The sequence below is a fragment of the Ascidia mentula genome, chromosome 2, assembly GCF_947561715.1.
Source record: "Ascidia mentula chromosome 2, kaAscMent1.1, whole genome shotgun sequence".
NCBI classification, from domain to species: domain Eukaryota; kingdom Metazoa; phylum Chordata; class Ascidiacea; order Phlebobranchia; family Ascidiidae; genus Ascidia; species Ascidia mentula.
The window spans coordinates 2,908,599-2,933,194 of record NC_138567.1 but is presented as its reverse complement, the minus strand read 5'-3'; the positions used below and the strand labels follow the sequence as shown (position 1 = coordinate 2,933,194).

At 39.8% G+C, this 24,596-nt stretch overlaps 2 protein-coding genes across 6 annotated transcripts; one reads left to right on the top strand and one right to left on the bottom strand.

The window, feature by feature from the left end:
• Positions 1-14,253: 14,253 nt before the first annotated feature.
• Positions 14,254-19,714, bottom strand: LOC145889266 (ankyrin repeat and protein kinase domain-containing protein 1-like). Of its 4 annotated transcripts, none has more exons than XM_082980194.1 (8): positions 19,548-19,677; positions 19,346-19,406; positions 18,316-19,172; positions 18,149-18,220; positions 17,162-17,260; positions 16,967-17,041; positions 16,240-16,341; positions 14,254-16,102 (listed from the first exon to the last, which is right to left on the bottom strand). In XM_082980194.1, exons 2-8 carry the CDS (start codon positions 19,366-19,368, stop codon positions 16,083-16,085), a joined length of 1,248 nt encoding a protein of 415 aa, XP_082836320.1. In that variant the 5' UTR covers positions 19,369-19,406; positions 19,548-19,677; the 3' UTR covers positions 14,254-16,082. The 4 variants fall into 4 exon arrangements, with proteins under 4 accessions (XP_082836320.1, XP_082836318.1, XP_082836319.1 ...); XM_082980192.1 differs by having other exon boundaries at positions 14,255-16,099; positions 19,237-19,406; positions 19,548-19,714; XM_082980193.1 differs by having other exon boundaries at positions 14,255-16,102; positions 16,967-17,038; positions 19,237-19,406; positions 19,548-19,714.
• Positions 19,681-24,044, top strand: LOC145889271 (synaptosomal-associated protein 25-like). Of its 2 annotated transcripts, none has more exons than XM_082980205.1 (4): positions 19,681-19,806; positions 20,616-20,753; positions 22,165-22,309; positions 22,714-24,044. In XM_082980205.1, exons 3-4 carry the CDS (start codon positions 22,193-22,195, stop codon positions 22,777-22,779), a joined length of 183 nt encoding a protein of 60 aa, XP_082836331.1. In that variant the 5' UTR covers positions 19,681-19,806; positions 20,616-20,753; positions 22,165-22,192; the 3' UTR covers positions 22,780-24,044. The 2 variants fall into 2 exon arrangements, with proteins under 2 accessions (XP_082836331.1, XP_082836330.1); XM_082980204.1 differs by lacking the exon at positions 19,681-19,806 and adding an exon at positions 19,930-20,224.
• Positions 24,045-24,596: the final 552 nt, after the last annotated feature.

Here is a 24,596-nt window from a genome sequence, read left to right as displayed (position 1 = left end):
CCATTACGCTGCTGATTCGCTCAAAGCGGGTCGTCTTCAATCGGCGATTTGAAGGTCATCCGGCACCTTAATTTCAAATTTGTTAATTGCATGTTGTAGAGAATTAAATTTCCGTTCTCTTGATATTGGTCAATATTGGCACCTATTGCCAGAACGCCGAGCAGAATTGTTTTAATAGGGAAGTTTTTCGCATGCCGACATTACGCCATTACGCTGCTGATTCGCTCAAAGCGGGTCGTCTTCAATCGGCGATTTGAAGGTCATCCGGCACCTTAATTTCAAATTTGTTAATTGCATGTTGTAGAGAATTAAATTTCCGTTCTCTTGATATTGGTCAATATTGGCACCTATTGCCAGAACGCCGAGCAGAATTGTTTTAATAGGGAAGTTTTTCGCATGCCGACATTACGCCATTACGCTGCTGATTCGCTCAAAGCGGGTCGTCTTCAATCGGCGATTTGAAGGTCATCCGGCACCTTAATTTCAAATTTGTTAATTGCATGTTGTAGAGAATTAAATTTCCGTTCTCTTGATATTGGTCAATATTGGCACCTATTGCCAGAACGCCGAGCAGAATTGTTTTAATAGGGAAGTTTTTCGCATGCCGACATTACGCCATTACGCTGCTGATTCGCTCAAAGCGGGTCGTCTTCAATCGGCCGATTTGAAGGTCATCCGGCACCTTAATTTCAAATTTGTTAATTGCATGTTGTAGAGAATTAAATTTCCGTTCTCTTGATATTGGTCAATATTGGCACCTATTGCCAGAACGCCGAGCAGAATTGTTTTAATAGGGAAGTTTTTCGCATGCCGACATTACGCCATTACGCTGCTGATTCGCTCAAAGCGGGTCGTCTTCAATCGGCGATTTGAAGGTCATCCGGCACCTTAATTTCAAATTGTTAATTGCATGTTGTAGAGAATTAAATTTCCGTTCTCTTGATATTGGTCAATATTGGCACCTATTGCGAGAACGCCGAGCAGAATTGTTTTAGTAGGGAAGTTTTTCGCATGCCGACATTACGCCATTACGCTGCTGATTCGCTCAAAGCGGGTCGTCTTCAATCGGCGATTTGAAGGTCATCCGGCACCTTAATTTCAAATTTGTTAATTGCATGTTGTAGAGAATTAAATTTCCGTTCTCTTGATATTGGTCAATATTGGCACCTATTGCCAGAACGCCGAGCAGAATTGTTTTAATAGGGAAGTTTTTCGCATGCCGACATTACGCCATTACGCTGCTGATTCGCTCAAAGCGGGTCGTCTTCAATCGGCGATTTGAAGGTCATCCGGCACCTTAATTTCAAATTTGTTAATTGCATGTTGTAGAGAATTAAATTTCCGTTCTCTTGATATTGGTCAATATTGGCACCTATTGCCAGAACGCCGAGCAGAATTGTTTTAATAGGGAAGTTTTTCGCATGCCGACATTACGCCATTACGCTGCTGATTCGCTCAAAGCGGGTCGTCTTCAATCGGCGATTTGAAGGTCATCCGGCACCTTAATTTCAAATTTGTTAATTGCATGTTGTAGAGAATTAAATTTCCGTTCTCTTGATATTGGTCAATATTGGCACCTATTGCCAGAACGCCGAGCAGAATTGTTTTAATAGGGAAGTTTTTCGCATGCCGACATTACGCCATTACGCTGCTGATTCGCTCAAAGCGGGTCGTCTTCAATCGGCGATTTGAAGGTCATCCGGCACCTTAATTTCAAATTTGTTAATTGCATGTTGTAGAGAATTAAATTTCCGTTCTCTTGATATTGGTCAATATTGGCACCTATTGCGAGAACGCCGAGCAGAATTGTTTTAGTAGGGAAGTTTTTCGCATGCCGACATTACGCCATTACGCTGCTGATTCGCTCAAAGCGGGTCGTCTTCAATCGGCGATTTGAAGGTCATCCGGCACCTTAATTTCAAATTTGTTAATTGCATGTTGTAGAGAATTAAATTTCCGTTCTCTTGATATTGGTCAATATTGGCACCTATTGCCAGAACGCCGAGCAGAATTGTTTTAATAGGGAAGTTTTTCGCATGCCGACATTACGCCATTACGCTGCTGATTCGCTCAAAGCGGGTCGTCTTCAATCGGCGATTTGAAGGTCATCCGGCACCTTAATTTCAAATTTGTTAATTGCATGTTGTAGAGAATTAAATTTCCGTTCTCTTGATATTGGTCAATATTGGCACCTATTGCCAGAACGCCGAGCAGAATTGTTTTAATAGGGAAGTTTTTCGCATGCCGACATTACGCCATTACGCTGCTGATTCGCTCAAAGCGGGTCGTCTTCAATCGGCGATTTGAAGGTCATCCGGCACCTTAATTTCAAATTTGTTAATTGCATGTTGTAGAGAATTAAATTTCCGTTCTCTTGATATTGGTCAATATTGGCACCTATTGCCAGAACGCCGAGCAGAATTGTTTTAATAGGGAAGTTTTTCGCATGCCGACATTACGCCATTACGCTGCTGATTCGCTCAAAGCGGGTCGTCTTCAATCGGCGATTTGAAGGTCATCCGGCACCTTAATTTCAAATTTGTTAATTGCATGTTGTAGAGAATTAAATTTCCGTTCTCTTGATATTGGTCAATATTGGCACCTATTGCGAGAACGCCGAGCAGAATTGTTTTAGTAGGGAAGTTTTTCGCATGCCGACATTACGCCATTACGCTGCTGATTCGCTCAAAGCGGGTCGTCTTCAATCGGCGATTTGAAGGTCATCCGGCACCTTAATTTCAAATTTGTTAATTGCATGTTGTAGAGAATTTGCATGTTGTAGAGAAGTTAATTGCATGTTGTAGAGAATTAAATTTCCGTTCTCTTGATATTGGTCAATATTGGCACCTATTGCGAGAACGCCGAGCAGAATTGTTTTAGTAGGGAAGTTTTTCGCATGCCGACATTACGCCATTACGCTGCTGATTCGCTCAAAGCGGGTCGTCTTCAATCGGCGATTTGAAGGTCATCCGGCACCTTAATTTCAAATTTGTTAATTGCATGTTGTAGAGAATTAAATTTCCGTTCTCTTGATATTGGTCAATATTGGCACCTATTGCCAGAACGCCGAGCAGAATTGTTTTAATAGGGAAGTTTTTCGCATGCCGACATTACGCCATTACGCTGCTGATTCGCTCAAAGCGGGTCGTCTTCAATCGGCGATTTGAAGGTCATCCGGCACCTTAATTTCAAATTTGTTAATTGCATGTTGTAGAGAATTAAATTTCCGTTCTCTTGATATTGGTCAATATTGGCACCTATTGCGAGAACGCCGAGCAGAATTGTTTTAATAGGGAAGTTTTTCGCATGCCGACATTACGCCATTACGCTGCTGATTCGCTCAAAGCGGGTCGTCTTCAATCGGCGATTTGAAGGTCATCCGGCACCTTAATTTCAAATTTGTTAATTGCATGTTGTAGAGAATTAAATTTCCGTTCTCTTGATATTGGTCAATATTGGCACCTATTGCGAGAACGCCGAGCAGAATTGTTTTAGTAGGGAAGTTTTTCGCATGCCGACATTACGCCATTACGCTGCTGATTCGCTCAAAGCGGGTCGTCTTCAATCGGCGATTTGAAGGTCATCCGGCACCTTAATTTCAAATTTGTTAATTGCATGTTGTAGAGAATTAAATTTCCGTTCTCTTGATATTGGTCAATATTGGCACCTATTGCCAGAACGCCGAGCAGAATTGTTTTAATAGGGAAGTTTTTCGCATGCCGACATTACGCCATTACGCTGCTGATTCGCTCAAAGCGGGTCGTCTTCAATCGGCGATTTGAAGGTCATCCGGCACCTTAATTTCAAATTTGTTAATTGCATGTTGTAGAGAATTAAATTTCCGTTCTCTTGATATTGGTCAATATTGGCACCTATTGCCAGAACGCCGAGCAGAATTGTTTTAATAGGGAAGTTTTTCGCATGCCGACATTACGCCATTACGCTGCTGATTCGCTCAAAGCGGGTCGTCTTCAATCGGCGATTTGAAGGTCATCCGGCACCTTAATTTCAAATTTGTTAATTGCATGTTGTAGAGAATTAAATTTCCGTTCTCTTGATATTGGTCAATATTGGCACCTATTGCCAGAACGCCGAGCAGAATTGTTTTAATAGGGAAGTTTTTCGCATGCCGACATTACGCCATTACGCTGCTGATTCGCTCAAAGCGGGTCGTCTTCAATCGGCGATTTGAAGGTCATCCGGCACCTTAATTTCAAATTTGTTAATTGCATGTTGTAGAGAATTAAATTTCCGTTCTCTTGATATTGGTCAATATTGGCACCTATTGCCAGAACGCCGAGCAGAATTGTTTTAATAGGGAAGTTTTTCGCATGCCGACATTACGCCATTACGCTGCTGATTCGCTCAAAGCGGGTCGTCTTCAATCGGCGATTTGAAGGTCATCCGGCACCTTAATTTCAAATTTGTTAATTGCATGTTGTAGAGAATTAAATTTCCGTTCTCTTGATATTGGTCAATATTGGCACCTATTGCGAGAACGCCGAGCAGAATTGTTTTAATAGGGAAGTTTTTCGCATGCCGACATTACGCCATTACGCTGCTGATTCGCTCAAAGCGGGTCGTCTTCAATCGGCGATTTGAAGGTCATCCGGCACCTTAATTTCAAATTTGTTAATTGCATGTTGTAGAGAATTAAATTTCCGTTCTCTTGATATTGGTCAATATTGGCACCTATTGCGAGAACGCCGAGCAGAATTGTTTTAGTAGGGAAGTTTTTCGCATGCCGACATTACGCCATTACGCTGCTGATTCGCTCAAAGCGGGTCGTCTTCAATCGGCGATTTGAAGGTCATCCGGCACCTTAATTTCAAATTTGTTAATTGCATGTTGTAGAGAATTAAATTTCCGTTCTCTTGATATTGGTCAATATTGGCACCTATTGCCAGAACGCCGAGCAGAATTGTTTTAATAGGGAAGTTTTTCGCATGCCGACATTACGCCATTACGCTGCTGATTCGCTCAAAGCGGGTCGTCTTCAATCGGCGATTTGAAGGTCATCCGGCACCTTAATTTCAAATTTGTTAATTGCATGTTGTAGAGAATTAAATTTCCGTTCTCTTGATATTGGTCAATATTGGCACCTATTGCCAGAACGCCGAGCAGAATTGTTTTAATAGGGAAGTTTTTCGCATGCCGACATTACGCCATTACGCTGCTGATTCGCTCAAAGCGGGTCGTCTTCAATCGGCGATTTGAAGGTCATCCGGCACCTTAATTTCAAATTTGTTAATTGCATGTTGTAGAGAATTAAATTTCCGTTCTCTTGATATTGGTCAATATTGGCACCTATTGCCAGAACGCCGAGCAGAATTGTTTTAATAGGGAAGTTTTTCGCATGCCGACATTACGCCATTACGCTGCTGATTCGCTCAAAGCGGGTCGTCTTCAATCGGCGATTTGAAGGTCATCCGGCACCTTAATTTCAAATTTGTTAATTGCATGTTGTAGAGAATTAAATTTCCGTTCTCTTGATATTGGTCAATATTGGCACCTATTGCGAGAACGCCGAGCAGAATTGTTTTAGTAGGGAAGTTTTTCGCATGCCGACATTACGCCATTACGCTGCTGATTCGCTCAAAGCGGGTCGTCTTCAATCGGCGATTTGAAGGTCATCCGGCACCTTAATTTCAAATTTGTTAATTGCATGTTGTAGAGAATTAAATTTCCGTTCTCTTGATATTGGTCAATATTGGCACCTATTGCCAGAACGCCGAGCAGAATTGTTTTAATAGGGAAGTTTTTCGCATGCCGACATTACGCCATTACGCTGCTGATTCGCTCAAAGCGGGTCGTCTTCAATCGGCGATTTGAAGGTCATCCGGCACCTTAATTTCAAATTTGTTAATTGCATGTTGTAGAGAATTAAATTTCCGTTCTCTTGATATTGGTCAATATTGGCACCTATTGCCAGAACGCCGAGCAGAATTGTTTTAATAGGGAAGTTTTTCGCATGCCGACATTACGCCATTACGCTGCTGATTCGCTCAAAGCGGGTCGTCTTCAATCGGCGATTTGAAGGTCATCCGGCACCTTAATTTCAAATTTGTTAATTGCATGTTGTAGAGAATTAAATTTCCGTTCTCTTGATATTGGTCAATATTGGCACCTATTGCCAGAACGCCGAGCAGAATTGTTTTAGTAGGGAAGTTTTTCGCATGCCGACATTACGCCATTACGCTGCTGATTCGCTCAAAGCGGGTCGTCTTCAATCGGCGATTTGAAGGTCATCCGGCACCTTAATTTCAAATTTGTTAATTGCATGTTGTAGAGAATTAAATTTCCGTTCTCTTGATATTGGTCAATATTGGCACCTATTGCCAGAACGCCGAGCAGAATTGTTTTAATAGGGAAGTTTTTCGCATGCCGACATTACGCCATTACGCTGCTGATTCGCTCAAAGCGGGTCGTCTTCAATCGGCGATTTGAAGGTCATCCGGCACCTTAATTTCAAATTTGTTAATTGCATGTTGTAGAGAATTAAATTTCCGTTCTCTTGATATTGGTCAATATTGGCACCTATTGCGAGAACGCCGAGCAGAATTGTTTTAATAGGGAAGTTTTTCGCATGCCGACATTACGCCATTACGCTGCTGATTCGCTCAAAGCGGGTCGTCTTCAATCGGCGATTTGAAGGTCATCCGGCACCTTAATTTCAAATTTGTTAATTGCATGTTGTAGAGAATTAAATTTCCGTTCTCTTGATATTGGTCAATATTGGCACCTATTGCGAGAACGCCGAGCAGAATTGTTTTAGTAGGGAAGTTTTTCGCATGCCGACATTACGCCATTACGCTGCTGATTCGCTCAAAGCGGGTCGTCTTCAATCGGCGATTTGAAGGTCATCCGGCACCTTAATTTCAAATTTGTTAATTGCATGTTGTAGAGAATTAAATTTCCGTTCTCTTGATATTGGTCAATATTGGCACCTATTGCCAGAACGCCGAGCAGAATTGTTTTAATAGGGAAGTTTTTCGCATGCCGACATTACGCCATTACGCTGCTGATTCGCTCAAAGCGGGTCGTCTTCAATCGGCGATTTGAAGGTCATCCGGCACCTTAATTTCAAATTTGTTAATTGCATGTTGTAGAGAATTAAATTTCCGTTCTCTTGATATTGGTCAATATTGGCACCTATTGCCAGAACGCCGAGCAGAATTGTTTTAATAGGGAAGTTTTTCGCATGCCGACATTACGCCATTACGCTGCTGATTCGCTCAAAGCGGGTCGTCTTCAATCGGCGATTTGAAGGTCATCCGGCACCTTAATTTCAAATTTGTTAATTGCATGTTGTAGAGAATTAAATTTCCGTTCTCTTGATATTGGTCAATATTGGCACCTATTGCCAGAACGCCGAGCAGAATTGTTTTAATAGGGAAGTTTTTCGCATGCCGACATTACGCCATTACGCTGCTGATTCGCTCAAAGCGGGTCGTCTTCAATCGGCGATTTGAAGGTCATCCGGCACCTTAATTTCAAATTTGTTAATTGCATGTTGTAGAGAATTAAATTTCCGTTCTCTTGATATTGGTCAATATTGGCACCTATTGCGAGAACGCCGAGCAGAATTGTTTTAGTAGGGAAGTTTTTCGCATGCCGACATTACGCCATTACGCTGCTGATTCGCTCAAAGCGGGTCGTCTTCAATCGGCGATTTGAAGGTCATCCGGCACCTTAATTTCAAATTTGTTAATTGCATGTTGTAGAGAATTAAATTTCCGTTCTCTTGATATTGGTCAATATTGGCACCTATTGCCAGAACGCCGAGCAGAATTGTTTTAATAGGGAAGTTTTTCGCATGCCGACATTACGCCATTACGCTGCTGATTCGCTCAAAGCGGGTCGTCTTCAATCGGCGATTTGAAGGTCATCCGGCACCTTAATTTCAAATTTGTTAATTGCATGTTGTAGAGAATTAAATTTCCGTTCTCTTGATATTGGTCAATATTGGCACCTATTGCCAGAACGCCGAGCAGAATTGTTTTAATAGGGAAGTTTTTCGCATGCCGACATTACGCCATTACGCTGCTGATTCGCTCAAAGCGGGTCGTCTTCAATCGGCGATTTGAAGGTCATCCGGCACCTTAATTTCAAATTTGTTAATTGCATGTTGTAGAGAATTAAATTTCCGTTCTCTTGATATTGGTCAATATTGGCACCTATTGCCAGAACGCCGAGCAGAATTGTTTTAATAGGGAAGTTTTTCGCATGCCGACATTACGCCATTACGCTGCTGATTCGCTCAAAGCGGGTCGTCTTCAATCGGCGATTTGAAGGTCATCCGGCACCTTAATTTCAAATTTGTTAATTGCATGTTGTAGAGAATTAAATTTCCGTTCTCTTGATATTGGTCAATATTGGCACCTATTGCGAGAACGCCGAGCAGAATTGTTTTAGTAGGGAAGTTTTTCGCATGCCGACATTACGCCATTACGCTGCTGATTCGCTCAAAGCGGGTCGTCTTCAATCGGCGATTTGAAGGTCATCCGGCACCTTAATTTCAAATTTGTTAATTGCATGTTGTAGAGAATTAAATTTCCGTTCTCTTGATATTGGTCAATATTGGCACCTATTGCCAGAACGCCGAGCAGAATTGTTTTAATAGGGAAGTTTTTCGCATGCCGACATTACGCCATTACGCTGCTGATTCGCTCAAAGCGGGTCGTCTTCAATCGGCGATTTGAAGGTCATCCGGCACCTTAATTTCAAATTTGTTAATTGCATGTTGTAGAGAATTAAATTTCCGTTCTCTTGATATTGGTCAATATTGGCACCTATTGCGAGAACGCCGAGCAGAATTGTTTTAATAGGGAAGTTTTTCGCATGCCGACATTACGCCATTACGCTGCTGATTCGCTCAAAGCGGGTCGTCTTCAATCGGCGATTTGAAGGTCATCCGGCACCTTAATTTCAAATTTGTTAATTGCATGTTGTAGAGAATTAAATTTCCGTTCTCTTGATATTGGTCAATATTGGCACCTATTGCGAGAACGCCGAGCAGAATTGTTTTAGTAGGGAAGTTTTTCGCATGCCGACATTACGCCATTACGCTGCTGATTCGCTCAAAGCGGGTCGTCTTCAATCGGCGATTTGAAGGTCATCCGGCACCTTAATTTCAAATTTGTTAATTGCATGTTGTAGAGAATTAAATTTCCGTTCTCTTGATATTGGTCAATATTGGCACCTATTGCCAGAACGCCGAGCAGAATTGTTTTAATAGGGAAGTTTTTCGCATGCCGACATTACGCCATTACGCTGCTGATTCGCTCAAAGCGGGTCGTCTTCAATCGGCGATTTGAAGGTCATCCGGCACCTTAATTTCAAATTTGTTAATTGCATGTTGTAGAGAATTAAATTTCCGTTCTCTTGATATTGGTCAATATTGGCACCTATTGCCAGAACGCCGAGCAGAATTGTTTTAATAGGGAAGTTTTTCGCATGCCGACATTACGCCATTACGCTGCTGATTCGCTCAAAGCGGGTCGTCTTCAATCGGCGATTTGAAGGTCATCCGGCACCTTAATTTCAAATTTGTTAATTGCATGTTGTAGAGAATTAAATTTCCGTTCTCTTGATATTGGTCAATATTGGCACCTATTGCCAGAACGCCGAGCAGAATTGTTTTAATAGGGAAGTTTTTCGCATGCCGACATTACGCCATTACGCTGCTGATTCGCTCAAAGCGGGTCGTCTTCAATCGGCGATTTGAAGGTCATCCGGCACCTTAATTTCAAATTTGTTAATTGCATGTTGTAGAGAATTAAATTTCCGTTCTCTTGATATTGGTCAATATTGGCACCTATTGCGAGAACGCCGAGCAGAATTGTTTTAGTAGGGAAGTTTTTCGCATGCCGACATTACGCCATTACGCTGCTGATTCGCTCAAAGCGGGTCGTCTTCAATCGGCGATTTGAAGGTCATCCGGCACCTTAATTTCAAATTTGTTAATTGCATGTTGTAGAGAATTAAATTTCCGTTCTCTTGATATTGGTCAATATTGGCACCTATTGCCAGAACGCCGAGCAGAATTGTTTTAATAGGGAAGTTTTTCGCATGCCGACATTACGCCATTACGCTGCTGATTCGCTCAAAGCGGGTCGTCTTCAATCGGCGATTTGAAGGTCATCCGGCACCTTAATTTCAAATTTGTTAATTGCATGTTGTAGAGAATTAAATTTCCGTTCTCTTGATATTGGTCAATATTGGCACCTATTGCCAGAACGCCGAGCAGAATTGTTTTAATAGGGAAGTTTTTCGCATGCCGACATTACGCCATTACGCTGCTGATTCGCTCAAAGCGGGTCGTCTTCAATCGGCGATTTGAAGGTCATCCGGCACCTTAATTTCAAATTTGTTAATTGCATGTTGTAGAGAATTAAATTTCCGTTCTCTTGATATTGGTCAATATTGGCACCTATTGCGAGAACGCCGAGCAGAATTGTTTTAGTAGGGAAGTTTTTCGCATGCCGACATTACGCCATTACGCTGCTGATTCGCTCAAAGCGGGTCGTCTTCAATCGGCGATTTGAAGGTCATCCGGCACCTTAATTTCAAATTTGTTAATTGCATGTTGTAGAGAATTAAATTTCCGTTCTCTTGATATTGGTCAATATTGGCACCTATTGCCAGAACGCCGAGCAGAATTGTTTTAATAGGGAAGTTTTTCGCATGCCGACATTACGCCATTACGCTGCTGATTCGCTCAAAGCGGGTCGTCTTCAATCGGCGATTTGAAGGTCATCCGGCACCTTAATTTCAAATTTGTTAATTGCATGTTGTAGAGAATTAAATTTCCGTTCTCTTGATATTGGTCAATATTGGCACCTATTGCGAGAACGCCGAGCAGAATTGTTTTAATAGGGAAGTTTTTCGCATGCCGACATTACGCCATTACGCTGCTGATTCGCTCAAAGCGGGTCGTCTTCAATCGGCGATTTGAAGGTCATCCGGCACCTTAATTTCAAATTTGTTAATTGCATGTTGTAGAGAATTAAATTTCCGTTCTCTTGATATTGGTCAATATTGGCACCTATTGCGAGAACGCCGAGCAGAATTGTTTTAGTAGGGAAGTTTTTCGCATGCCGACATTACGCCATTACGCTGCTGATTCGCTCAAAGCGGGTCGTCTTCAATCGGCGATTTGAAGGTCATCCGGCACCTTAATTTCAAATTTGTTAATTGCATGTTGTAGAGAATTAAATTTCCGTTCTCTTGATATTGGTCAATATTGGCACCTATTGCCAGAACGCCGAGCAGAATTGTTTTAATAGGGAAGTTTTTCGCATGCCGACATTACGCCATTACGCTGCTGATTCGCTCAAAGCGGGTCGTCTTCAATCGGCGATTTGAAGGTCATCCGGCACCTTAATTTCAAATTTGTTAATTGCATGTTGTAGAGAATTAAATTTCCGTTCTCTTGATATTGGTCAATATTGGCACCTATTGCGAGAACGCCGAGCAGAATTGTTTTAATAGGGAAGTTTTTCGCATGCCGACATTACGCCATTACGCTGCTGATTCGCTCAAAGCGGGTCGTCTTCAATCGGCGATTTGAAGGTCATCCGGCACCTTAATTTCAAATTTGTTAATTGCATGTTGTAGAGAATTAAATTTCCGTTCTCTTGATATTGGTCAATATTGGCACCTATTGCGAGAACGCCGAGCAGAATTGTTTTAGTAGGGAAGTTTTTCGCATGCCGACATTACGCCATTACGCTGCTGATTCGCTCAAAGCGGGTCGTCTTCAATCGGCGATTTGAAGGTCATCCGGCACCTTAATTTCAAATTTGTTAATTGCATGTTGTAGAGAATTAAATTTCCGTTCTCTTGATATTGGTCAATATTGGCACCTATTGCGAGAACGCCGAGCAGAATTGTTTTAGTAGGGAAGTTTTTCGCATGCCGACATTACGCCATTACGCTGCTGATTCGCTCAAAGCGGGTCGTCTTCAATCGGCGATTTGAAGGTCATCCGGCACCTTAATTTCAAATTTGTTAATTGCATGTTGTAGAGAATTAAATTTCCGTTCTCTTGATATTGGTCAATATTGGCACCTATTGCGAGAACGCCGAGCAGAATTGTTTTAGTAGGGAAGTTTTTCGCATGCCGACATTACGCCATTACGCTGCTGATTCGCTCAAAGCGGGTCGTCTTCAATCGGCGATTTGAAGGTCATCCGGCACCTTAATTTCAAATTTGTTAATTGCATGTTGTAGAGAATTAAATTTCCGTTCTCTTGATATTGGTCAATATTGGCACCTATTGCCAGAACGCCGAGCAGAATTGTTTTAATAGGGAAGTTTTTCGCATGCCGACATTACGCCATTACGCTGCTGATTCGCTCAAAGCGGGTCGTCTTCAATCGGCGATTTGAAGGTCATCCGGCACCTTAATTTCAAATTTGTTAATTGCATGTTGTAGAGAATTAAATTTCCGTTCTCTTGATATTGGTCAATATTGGCACCTATTGCGAGAACGCCGAGCAGAATTGTTTTAATAGGGAAGTTTTTCGCATGCCGACATTACGCCATTACGCTGCTGATTCGCTCAAAGCGGGTCGTCTTCAATCGGCGATTTGAAGGTCATCCGGCACCTTAATTTCAAATTTGTTAATTGCATGTTGTAGAGAATTAAATTTCCGTTCTCTTGATATTGGTCAATATTGGCACCTATTGCGAGAACGCCGAGCAGAATTGTTTTAGTAGGGAAGTTTTTCGCATGCCGACATTACGCCATTACGCTGCTGATTCGCTCAAAGCGGGTCGTCTTCAATCGGCGATTTGAAGGTCATCCGGCACCTTAATTTCAAATTTGTTAATTGCATGTTGTAGAGAATTAAATTTCCGTTCTCTTGATATTGGTCAATATTGGCACCTATTGCCAGAACGCCGAGCAGAATTGTTTTAATAGGGAAGTTTTTCGCATGCCGACATTACGCCATTACGCTGCTGATTCGCTCAAAGCGGGTCGTCTTCAATCGGCGATTTGAAGGTCATCCGGCACCTTAATTTCAAATTTGTTAATTGCATGTTGTAGAGAATTAAATTTCCGTTCTCTTGATATTGGTCAATATTGGCACCTATTGCGAGAACGCCGAGCAGAATTGTTTTAATAGGGAAGTTTTTCGCATGCCGACATTACGCCATTACGCTGCTGATTCGCTCAAAGCGGGTCGTCTTCAATCGGCGATTTGAAGGTCATCCGGCACCTTAATTTCAAATTTGTTAATTGCATGTTGTAGAGAATTAAATTTCCGTTCTCTTGATATTGGTCAATATTGGCACCTATTGCGAGAACGCCGAGCAGAATTGTTTTAGTAGGGAAGTTTTTCGCATGCCGACATTACGCCATTACGCTGCTGATTCGCTCAAAGCGGGTCGTCTTCAATCGGCGATTTGAAGGTCATCCGGCACCTTAATTTCAAATTTGTTAATTGCATGTTGTAGAGAATTAAATTTCCGTTCTCTTGATATTGGTCAATATTGGCACCTATTGCGAGAACGCCGAGCAGAATTGTTTTAGTAGGGAAGTTTTTCGCATGCCGACATTACGCCATTACGCTGCTGATTCGCTCAAAGCGGGTCGTCTTCAATCGGCGATTTGAAGGTCATCCGGCACCTTAATTTCAAATTTGTTAATTGCATGTTGTAGAGAATTAAATTTCCGTTCTCTTGATATTGGTCAATATTGGCACCTATTGCGAGAACGCCGAGCAGAATTGTTTTAGTAGGGAAGTTTTTCGCATGCCGACATTACGCCATTACGCTGCTGATTCGCTCAAAGCGGGTCGTCTTCAATCGGCGATTTGAAGGTCATCCGGCACCTTAATTTCAAATTTGTTAATTGCATGTTGTAGAGAATTAAATTTCCGTTCTCTTGATATTGGTCAATATTGGCACCTATTGCCAGAACGCCGAGCAGAATTCTTTGTATTAGACTAGTTTTTCGCATGCCGCCATTATGCTGAATCGCAAAACCAGGCGATTTTTTTAATTCGCGATTTTTTTGATTGATACAGCTGCGGAAAATGTTGTTTAAATGTTTTTTGAGGTTTGATCTGCTTGCTCATCTCTGTAATTTGATTGTAATCCAAAAAAAAACAATTTTTGAGTAAATGCCTGTTGTACCTTGTAGAATGTGGCAAATTTGCAAAATTATTCTGCCAGAATTCTGCCAGAATGAGGGTGGTGATTTTCAGCGTGTTTGGTGCAGTTTTAGTGCATTTTTTGCTCTTCTCAGTCAGTCAGACGTTTGGTGCAGGGTGCTGTGAAAAGTTTAGTTGAAAAACCACCAAAATGTTCAAGGGGATGTAGCTCAAAATTGAATCACAGAAGTATACCTTAATTTGTGATTTTATGTTAGGCCCGCCTCTTGGCTACGCAGTAAGGTGAAAATTAGTTGCAAGATAGTTGCTTAAAGCACCACCTAGGGGTCTTTTAGGCCCCCGATTAGTCATTATTTTAGCTAAATTGGCTGCAAAAAAATGTAAGATGGTTTTGCGAAAAAATGAATCACAAAAACCTCATCCAATTTGCAATTTAATGTTGACCCTAACCCTTTTCTACGCAATGGCAAAAAAAATTGTCACAGGAAAGTTGCTTTGGTTGCCCCCTGGGACTGTTTTTGCTATCCTATAGGACAAAAGATCCTCCTGGAGGCTCCTCAGATCCTTGCTGTGTTTTGGCGGATGCAGCTGCAATCAATTTTTTTTCTCTATGAATAGTGCCAGTAGATCTTCATGGGTCACTGACCACAGGAATTGTTGTTGGCAAAAAAGCAAATCACTCAGTATGGGTATTAATGGTGATAGCCTTCAAAACTAGATTTTTGGGATTTAATACTGATATGCGGCCTCAAGGGGATGTAGCTCAAAATTGAATCACAGAAGTATACCTTAATTTGTGATTTTATGTTAGGCCCGCCTCTTGGCTACGCAGTAAGGTGAAAATTAGTTGCAAGATAGTTGCTTAAAGCCTAGGGGTCATTTCGGCCATTATTTTAGCTAAATGGGCTGCAAAAAAATGTAAGATGGTTTTGCGAAAAAATGAATCACAAAAACCTCATCCAATTTGCAATTTAATGTTGGCCCTAACCCTTTTCTACGCAATGGCAAAAAAAATTGTCACAGGAAAGTTGCTTTGGTTGCCCCCTGGGACTGTTTTTGCTATCCTATAGGACAAAAGATCCTCCTGGAGGCTCCTCAGATCCTTGCTGTGTTTTGGCGGATGCAGCTGCAATCAATTTTTTTCTCAATGAATAGTACCAGTAGATCTTCATGGGTCACTGACCACAGGAATTGTTGTTGGCAAAAAAGCAAATCACTCAGTATGGGTATTAATGGTGATAGCCTTCAAAACTAGATTTTGGGGATTTAATACTGATATGCGGCCTATAGCTTTCCTCCCCTAGAGAGACTTCGTTCCACCTTGTGTGTACTGTATAAACCAATTAAAGCGTTGAAAAATGTTACATGGCTGTACACAGAAATTATTTTTTAATATATAGCTTTCCTTGCTACCTTAGACAAAAATGTTCCCGACCCCTAATTAAGCATCAATCCTATGTCTTTTTGCATCCCAAACTATTCTCAGTCATGTAAAGCAATGGACTTGCGTCATATTTTATTTCATCAATGCCCGACGGGGGAAATATAGCGAGCAGCCAACTTACTGGGCAGAAGGTTGTTTCGCAAACTTACAAGGTTTGGCAACGCGTTAACCGCAACACAATAACTTCTCTCATGCAGAAGTAACCCGAGACTAATATGCGGTTAACTCATTACCCAAAATAAAGGTCATCGCTGATACGCAGTGAAAACGGTTTCAAAATCCAAGGTTGCTAACATTACTCTGACCGCGATTCAGCTTTGGCAGATACATGAAAAACTAATTTTGTTTTAATAAATCTTTACTCATTTCATTGGACTGTTTATTTTATACTTCAGTGATACATTTGACTTTAAATTACGGTAACGGTTCCCTAATCTATCCAGGTTGTAGGGTCCCGAATCGATGATTTTGGGAGGCTTCCATCCTCGAAGACCCAAAATTATCGTCAAAAAGTCTCAGTCTGACACCATGCCTGCTGAAGTGATATAACATGAATTTACATTTATTTATATTATGTTTACCACAATCACTAGTTTGTGATGTCATAACAGGTGCCCTCCATTAACAATATCAAAATATATATGACGGAGGTCGTAAGTTTTATTTTTTCACCTGCTTCTTCCTTTCGTGATGTTCCATCTTCAGTATTTTTTTTAATTTTCTTGCTGTCACTGGAAGCGCTTGGAACGTCATTGCTTGATTTTCTTTTCAAAGCTGAATGAGAATGGATTGCTAATGTCAACTATTATTTTAATACAAACATAGAAGTCAAATGTTCCAGGTGGTTTTAAACTGTTTGCTAAAACTGCAACAAATAAACCCTGGCGTGAATACTTTTTGTCAATAGATAGACAATGAAGAAATGGAGAATTAACCAGGATGGGAAACAGAGGAAATGTATTAACTAGGTTTTGTAATGGGGAATAATTTTGTATAGAGCAGTTAAATCAAACTAGATCGTGGTTTCTAACTTTACCAAACGAGAAAACACTCATCTGTTACAAAATGTAATACTAATATTTATTTATGGCGATGAATATTTTTTAGAGACGAATTTACATGGTAATATAATGACTCGATTTTCAGCAGTGAAACAGCTGAGAGGTCATACAGTTTGTTATGGAAATATAAATTGCATAAAGCCTTACAATGAGCTTTTGATATTATAATAACATTAAAAAGATGTAAAGCAAACTTGCAAACTTAACAGTATTTTTAAATACCTAATTGTTGTTTATTGGTATATTCATTGTTGTCATGTGTAAGGCACTTAATGTTATGTTGAGTGATTTTTGTTTTTAGTAAACTATCCTAAACCATACAACATCTTTGAATATACCTGGCTGTTGCTCCACTATTTCTTCACCATTCAAGTCATAATGTTGTGACCTCACATTGGATAATTCTTGACCTGCTATAAAAAAATTTAGGATCAGCACTTTAAAGTGAAGACGGGCTTTTACTCAAGTGATCAGTATTTATGTTTGCGCAATATAGGCACATAATCTCTGCATACACCAGCTTGTAACATTACCTGCTTGTCCAAAAACCACTTGATCTGTGGATGAATGAGTTAGGGTGACATCACCAAGTGCAGGAGATCGGTTTCCCGCATCAGAGTTTGGATTGGTCTCTGTGATGAAAACACAGGGACTAAATGTTTGAGGGATTTAGTTTTTTTTGTGATAAGTGCAGACAAATACAAATGTGATCAATTCATAGTGAAATTGTCAAAAGCAAAAATTGCAAACATTCTTAAAATTTTACATTGCACAAGTAATGTATGGCAGAGTCAACAAAGTGTGGTATCTATAACAAATTTGTGGTGATTTTTGATAGTACTGAGAGTGCTTTACAAGTTCATTACTCAGATGTCCATGCTTGTGCTGCCTTCATATATTCCCATATGATCAGTTACTATGCAGAGAATGGTTAAAAAAAAAGGCCAAGATACTTTTGTGTACACATATAGGTTGGCACATAAAGTCATCAAAATTTAAACATAATTTGTAAACTGAACACAGCATTTAAAAGGTTGGCGAGCCCTGAGCTATGGCATCTGTATTTACCACAGTGCTACATCTAATTTGTCTACAATGAGTTCTATACACGGTTGCTACAAACAACATCATACACCACAAATATCATTTCTCACAAGTATTAGTTGAATATACTCCTATTCACACATTTTTATGCATTTAAGAAGAACTTGTTATATATAGTTTTAGTTATTGCTGTTGCATTGTTTTTGAAAAAGTGGCTTATTTGTATGAGCTTTTGCGAGCCTAATCTAACTTCATTTGGTGCTGCAAATTTCTTGACCAGAGAAGGACGCAATGTATTGAAGTAATTGTTATAGTTTCTATTTTTTCCACAGCAAAAGTAAAAAAAACTATGGCGCAAGCAGTCAAGCCAGTACCTTGCAAAAATATATTTTTCTGTCTGACATTAGGTTTTAAATAACAATCTCGATTAACTTCTGATGCCAATCTAGAAGATGATGGGCTTTGAACAGAATCACCTGAAACTGGTTTCTTGTCCGTAGATGAATGATCTTTCTTGGCATCATTAGAGGTCGGAGGATTGTCAGGTACTGTGCAAAGAAAGAACCACATATCACTGAAAGTGATAGTTAATACAGTTGATGATTCGACATTTTTTCTAGTTGGTATAATTTTGAGAACAAACCTTGGAATCTTCGGGTTCTTGTGCAAAACCATTGAAGGGAAACCAACTTCTCATCTTTGACAAGAAAGGGATCTTTCATGTTCTTCTGCCAGACCACGTCTTCCACTTGTTGCTCGATCACTTCTGGGCCTTGCTGGCTGAGAAGTTGCTGCAATTTCTCACAGATTTCGATCATCGTTGGTCGTTTAGATGGATCTTGATCCCAACACTGCTTCATTAGTTGCTCCAGGTTTTCAACGATTGCTCTGTCGCTTTCATTAAGATTTTGCTTCAGTTCTTCTATTACTAAACAGTTTGGTCTAGTCCCTTCCTTAATGGAGTCTAGTAAAGCTTTCTGGTTGTCGGTGGAGTATGGCAATGCCCTAACCACGACAGTAAAGATCATCACACCAAAAGCATAAACATCAAGTTCTTTTGTTGGTTTCATTGTAGGTTTTTCAATTTTTTCAGGTGCTGTGTACATCGGTGTGTATTGAGGTCTTTCCTTCTTGCTTCTTGCTGAAGGATTCTTTGTCGTCGATCCAGTTATGGTTGCGAGTTCCGCATTTCCAAAGTCGCACAATTTGAGGCGCAGAATTTTGGTAAGCAACCCATTTTCAGGCTTGACATCTCCGTGAATCATTCTCTTCAGAGGTAAACCGTGGCAAGCTTTAAGACCTTCTGCAGCATCCAGTAAAAACCGGACACGCAAGGGGAATCCCAAACTGATCGAGGTATTCAGCAGCAGTTCCAAAAGGCTCCCTCCTTTACAGAACTCCATGACAATCCCTAAGGCAAATGGCCATTTGGTCCAACCATAAACACTCACTATGTTGATATGATTTAGTTTTTGCAGGTTTTCCAGCTCTTCACCAATTCTGCAACAATAAATTATTGTCAAACAAAACGGTTACAGTAGTGTGTCATGAATGCTGGATTTACGTTTTTTTAAAGAGTTCTTCACTGTGACGACCAACAACTTTAATTACTTTGACCGCAACAAATTGCTTCAAACCAACATGGTAACCAATTATTACGTCACTGAATCCACCTTGTCCAGCAACAAAATTCCATTGGTCACATAAAATATCCTCAGCTTTGATTAAATGAAACTACAAAACATATATAAACAGATGGTTACTATTACCAATATTGCTGATCAAAAACATGAGGATTTGTGGGGTAGGCTAAAAGGGCGCATAGTAAATTTTATGGAAAATACTACTATGATTAGAATTTAAAACTCCACATACCTCTTCCACAGAAGACATATTACCACCATCTAATCAGGAGTCGGGACAGAAAGGACACCTGCAAACGAATTCCACAAGAACAGTTTCTCTTTGTTTCCCCTTTTCAAAATGGCGCTGGTGGTTTCGAAACAGGAACCAAACAAAGGAAAAAAGGAGGAACCCCAACAAAATCAACAAACATAGTTGCTTGGGGTGATTCCACCCGCGCCATCGCTCAAGGGTAACCAAATGTCCTTCGTATCCGCGAAAAAAATTGCGGGTAAGACAGATATTCAGCTGAATTATACTTTACGTTTGTTTTTGCTAAAATTTGCAGAAATATGGTGCGGGTTACACACTATACTATAACCCGTAACTGGAAAAGCGGTCATAAAGTCGGTGTCGGTGCGTCAGTGCTGCCAATGATTTCTACTAGCCGAGTTTGTACTTCGCTGTGTGGGCAAGTTGGGCATTATTTGCTGCATAACACATTGGAATATTTACAAATAAAATTAATCGTTCAGTGAAGAAGTCGAAAATAAATTAAAAAAGGTGGTAAACGCTGCAGCGTACCAAATCATTTCGGCCGCCTGCAGTGCTGAAGAGTGAAGATAAGTCTGCTTGCGTGTTCTTGCTGTTGATACTGTTGCGTTTAATGCGTGTTCTGCTGTAAACTCCGTATATCCAACACCAATCAGGTAAACAATCGTTTATTAAGATGGCTGAAACGTACGGCAGCAGTCCAAATGAAAATAGCTGCACTGATGAGAACTATTAGGTCGAAACAGTGCCCCTGTCTGCAGCCCACTAAACACTAATAAAAGTTGTCTGCTTGATAGAAGTTAACTGAGCCTTACAAGTATAAGTAGGGCCTGTGTTCTCCAATCTTTTAATGGTCACCTACTCCTTTTATAGATCGACAAGTATGTTGACCCTTACTTAAAATGTAACCAAGGTTCTTTATATGTCCACCATAGAAGAAGGCAACTCAAAAAATCCCACCCATCGTAATTGTTGTGTCGTCTTGGCTTCCCAATATTTTGCTACAGTTGTACATCAACAAGCCTAAAAGTAATACATTTTTGTAAGGGCGAAGAACTTTGAGAAAGGTGACGAATACAAGAAAACGTGGCAATCGAACGAAGATGGAAAGGTGGTTAGCAACCAACCTCAACGTGTACAAGACCCACGAGAACAAGCACAAGTTGGTGGCGCTTACATACAGAGGTAAAAATATAATTATTGCCTTAAAACTGGTCTTAATCACCTTTGGAACTCCTGCACCGAATTCAGGAATGGCTGAAATATATGCATGGTTTTCTTCAGTTTATATCAATTTGTACTTTCGAAACAATTGGGATTTAAGATGTTTCGTCTGTTTACATGTGTCACAGTGTCAGGCCATATCTACTACAGTTACAGGAAATTCTGAAAACGTTAAAACTGGTCAATAAACTATTTAATAAAATGTTGGGTGTGAAAAAAAACCACACACGTTGAAAAGTGTCTGTAAAATTTTTCATGAATTCTTTCACCAAACTGTCCCGAATGGTTTAATACAAAAAATGCACAATTCAATTAAGTGAAAATTAGGGTCTGAAACACACATGACAATAACCTCAGATACCAAACTATTCCCTAATTATTTCCTCATAAACTTTTTGTGTAAACTTTCATCCTTAAGGCCGCATCTCTGTATTTCTATAGAAAAGACTTTCCCGGTTGGGAAATGCCCTTCTCGAACTCTGTTCTGCGTAAAACAGAGTAAAATTATGTGTAACAATGCAATGGGTCATGCATGGGCGCTAGTGTTTTGGTTGAATGAGCGCAGATGAACAGGCTGTTGCCAGGGCGATTTTCAGCGTGTTTGGGGGCAGTTTTACTATGGTTTTCAGGGTTAGTAGTCAGGCAGTAAATTGGTTGAGGGTGCTGTTGAACATGTGGCTGAAAAACTACCCAAATATTGAGGTAGATTTTGTGAAAAAATGAATCACAGAAAGTATGGTCAATTTGTGATTTTCTGTTAGTGCCGACCCTTGACTAGGAATTCAGGCCAAATTTATAATTGAGATAACTACTTTAACTGCTCCCCCGGGGGCATTTTGACCCTCTGTTGGCCATTATTTTGGCCAAAAAAGCAGAAAAAAGTGTAGGTTTGTTTTGTGAAAAAATGAATCACAGAAAGTACCCTCCATTTGCGATTAAGTGAAGCCACCAACCCTCCTCTACACAATTCATTAAGAATTAGATGTCTTGCAACTGTCTTGGGGCCCCACCGGGGCTGTTTGTACACCCCCTAGGACTGACAATTTAGCAGTTAGCCTTTGCTAAACCCCCCAATGTGCTGTCTTAATGCAGCTGCAATCAATTTTTTTCTGTTCAGCAATAGTAGTCCCCCTTCATGAGTCATCAGACCCGGCAATTGTTTTTGGCAAACAAGAGAAACTGTAACCAGGTGCACAATGACAAATGCCTTCTAAAACTCAATTTTTAGGATTTAATTCTGAGATGCGGCCTCAAGTGTCGTAAATCACACAAAATGATCCAACCTGCAAGTTTGGAATGTTTTAAATTTTTAATACATATTTATACTTGGTTATAAACATTCATCAATTTGAGATGTATGTGATGAATGCAGAGTCACCAACGATGCAAGAGAAGATGAGATGGAAGAAAACCTCGGCCAAGTTGCTGTAGTCCTTGGAAACCTTAAACACATGGCTATCGACATGGGCAACGAAATTAACTCTCAGAACCAACAGATTGACAGAATAAACACTAAGGTAGGTGTTTGGTTTTTCCCTTCTGATTTAAACATTAAGGTTCCTATTTTTCTGGCACTTGTACGAATAATCTGCATACTTTTTTCGATTTTTTTGATTACGATCACTTTGATATAATTGTTTGTTTGGTTTTCTATACAGGATATAATTGTATTCAGGGGCAAATGGTAGTTTGGTTTTGCATAAAGTGTTGTTATATGTGTGTAGGATTTGTATTATGTGTTTGGTCTGGCGGTTTAAAAAGGCATTTCTGTCTGTGTTGTGCAAGCATTTGTAACAGCACAGCACCCCCATATGCCCAACTACTGTCACATTGATTGTATGATTGCCTTTTATTGAATCGTCTGCAGCAGTCATACAAAATGCACTTCTGTCGTACAACAATATCTTCATTTTTAATGCAGGCTGAATCGAACAGCATGAGAATTAGTCAAGCCAATGAACGCGCGACCAAAATCTTGAAAAATTGACACTCTTCACCTTTGATTTGCTTAGTTCATATACAATTGTACACAATGGTAACAATATGTGACTTCAACACCCTAACATACAGTGTTAATTTCACCAGTATCCATGGATTACATCTTTCTGCAATAATAGAGACCTTTCTCATCTGATGAAACTGTGCAATTTTATTTGTACATACTCTTTGATTTTGTGTAGACATATATTCCAATATATGTGTGTAGTAAATAGTCCTGGCTTTTTGCAGCTTAACTTAAAGAAAAATAAACATTAGGTTGAGGTTGGTCCAAACTTGATGCATGGAATTGTATCGACCAATGCTTGTGTTTAAGTGGAGCAGGAAATATTGTGATGCTGGATTATTCATGAATCACAATTTTCCTGTCATATGTCACTAACTTTGAAATATCATTTTTGAACAGCAATTTTTCCCAATGTACAAATAATGTTTAATTGATAACATTTACATAAACGCCTTCATTTTATCAGCATTGATTTTTTTGCACAAATGTGTACAAATATGTTGAAATATGTTGGGTGTGTATCTGTCATATTCATTTTCATGTTTATTAATTAAAACTTGATAAAGTATGATTTAGTGTAAAAAATAAGAAACCTGAAAAAAGTGTTTCAAAATTAATGAACTATGTTGGCAATAGATTGTATTTTTTTAACTTGTGTCCAATCAAAGGAAATGGTTCCTAAAGAATCAACAAAAAGTGAAATGAATAATTTGTGTATTTATACTCGATATATTCTTGTACATCTTGGATCACTTGTGGAACCGTGGATTTGCAGAAATGCACTTTGATTAAAATTTTAGACAAACAGTTCAACTTTTCCATGGCTGACCTAAATCTGTACATAACCTAACTGAGTTTGGTGTATGCAAATAAGCAAGGCCTTCCAACAAAACAGCCATATTTGGCATCAATGCAGTTTTTTCAAGACCTAATGAACCCTGCCAAATCATTTTTTTTGGGCCAAATTGGATTTCCCTGCGGTTTTTCAAATTTTTGCTTCAAAATAATCCCATGATTTTTGTTTTCATTAAAATCAGTTGCAAAATAAGTTTTCTGTTTTCTTGAACCACCACCAAACAAATTGTGTGTTTGCTTTCACATGCTGTAGTTGAGACTGTTCTCGTGTTCATTTTAACCTTCTTTTTATTGACCAAATGTTTGTTAATTTATTTACTGTTGTTGTTGTCATGCAACAAGTTTTATAACATCTGTCTGCAGATACTGTTTGTATTTCTCTGTGTATACGATATAACCATCAGTTAAAACAAGTAATAATTTTGCTTATTGTGGAAAATTTCAAAAACGCTTTGATTGTTACTTGTATAGTTTGGGACGATCGGGAATGATGTCACAACAAGTTTTACAACAAAAATAGAATTGTCAACGTTTTTGAGGGATTCTGCAGCAAATGTACATATCATTCTAATAAATATTATTCTCGTAGTGTAGATGAATTAGCTTTTCAAAATGTTTTAGTTAAGTTAACTCAAACTTAAATCTCTGTTGTTCCCAAATGCATGACAGATTTTATCTACAGTTTATCATTAACTTTTGAAATCCACCTCCCAACATGAGCATCCGAAGGGTCAACAAAACTTACCTGCAGAGTTACGTCGTTGTGACATTCTCTGAAAATCCTGTGTGCACTTGCACAGAACATGTAAAGGTATTTGTTTAACCAACACATATAATATCTTTAGTAATCGATCAGAAGCAACAGGTCTCTGATTGATATCAGTAGATTTATTACAAAAATCTTCAACAGTTTCCCATTCCAAAAAGTGGGGTTGATATATGCA

Bases quoted from the DNA above. Each gene is read 5' to 3' on its own strand.
- LOC145889271 (XM_082980205.1), top strand. From the start codon at position 22,193: ATGGAAGAAAACCTCGGCCAAGTTGCTGTAGTCCTTGGAAACCTTAAA. The intron at 22,310-22,713 runs GTAGGTGTTTGG...TTTTTAATGCAG, and splicing joins TTGACAGAATAAACACTAAG to GCTGAATCGAACAGCATGAG.
- LOC145889266 (XM_082980191.1), bottom strand. The intron at 18,221-18,315 runs GTTTGTTCTCAA...TTCTTTGCACAG, and splicing joins AAGAACCCGAAGATTCCAAG to TACCTGACAATCCTCCGACC. The intron at 16,342-16,966 runs GTATATTCAAAG...ATTCTCATTCAG, and splicing joins AATAGTGGAGCAACAGCCAG to CTTTGAAAAGAAAATCAAGC.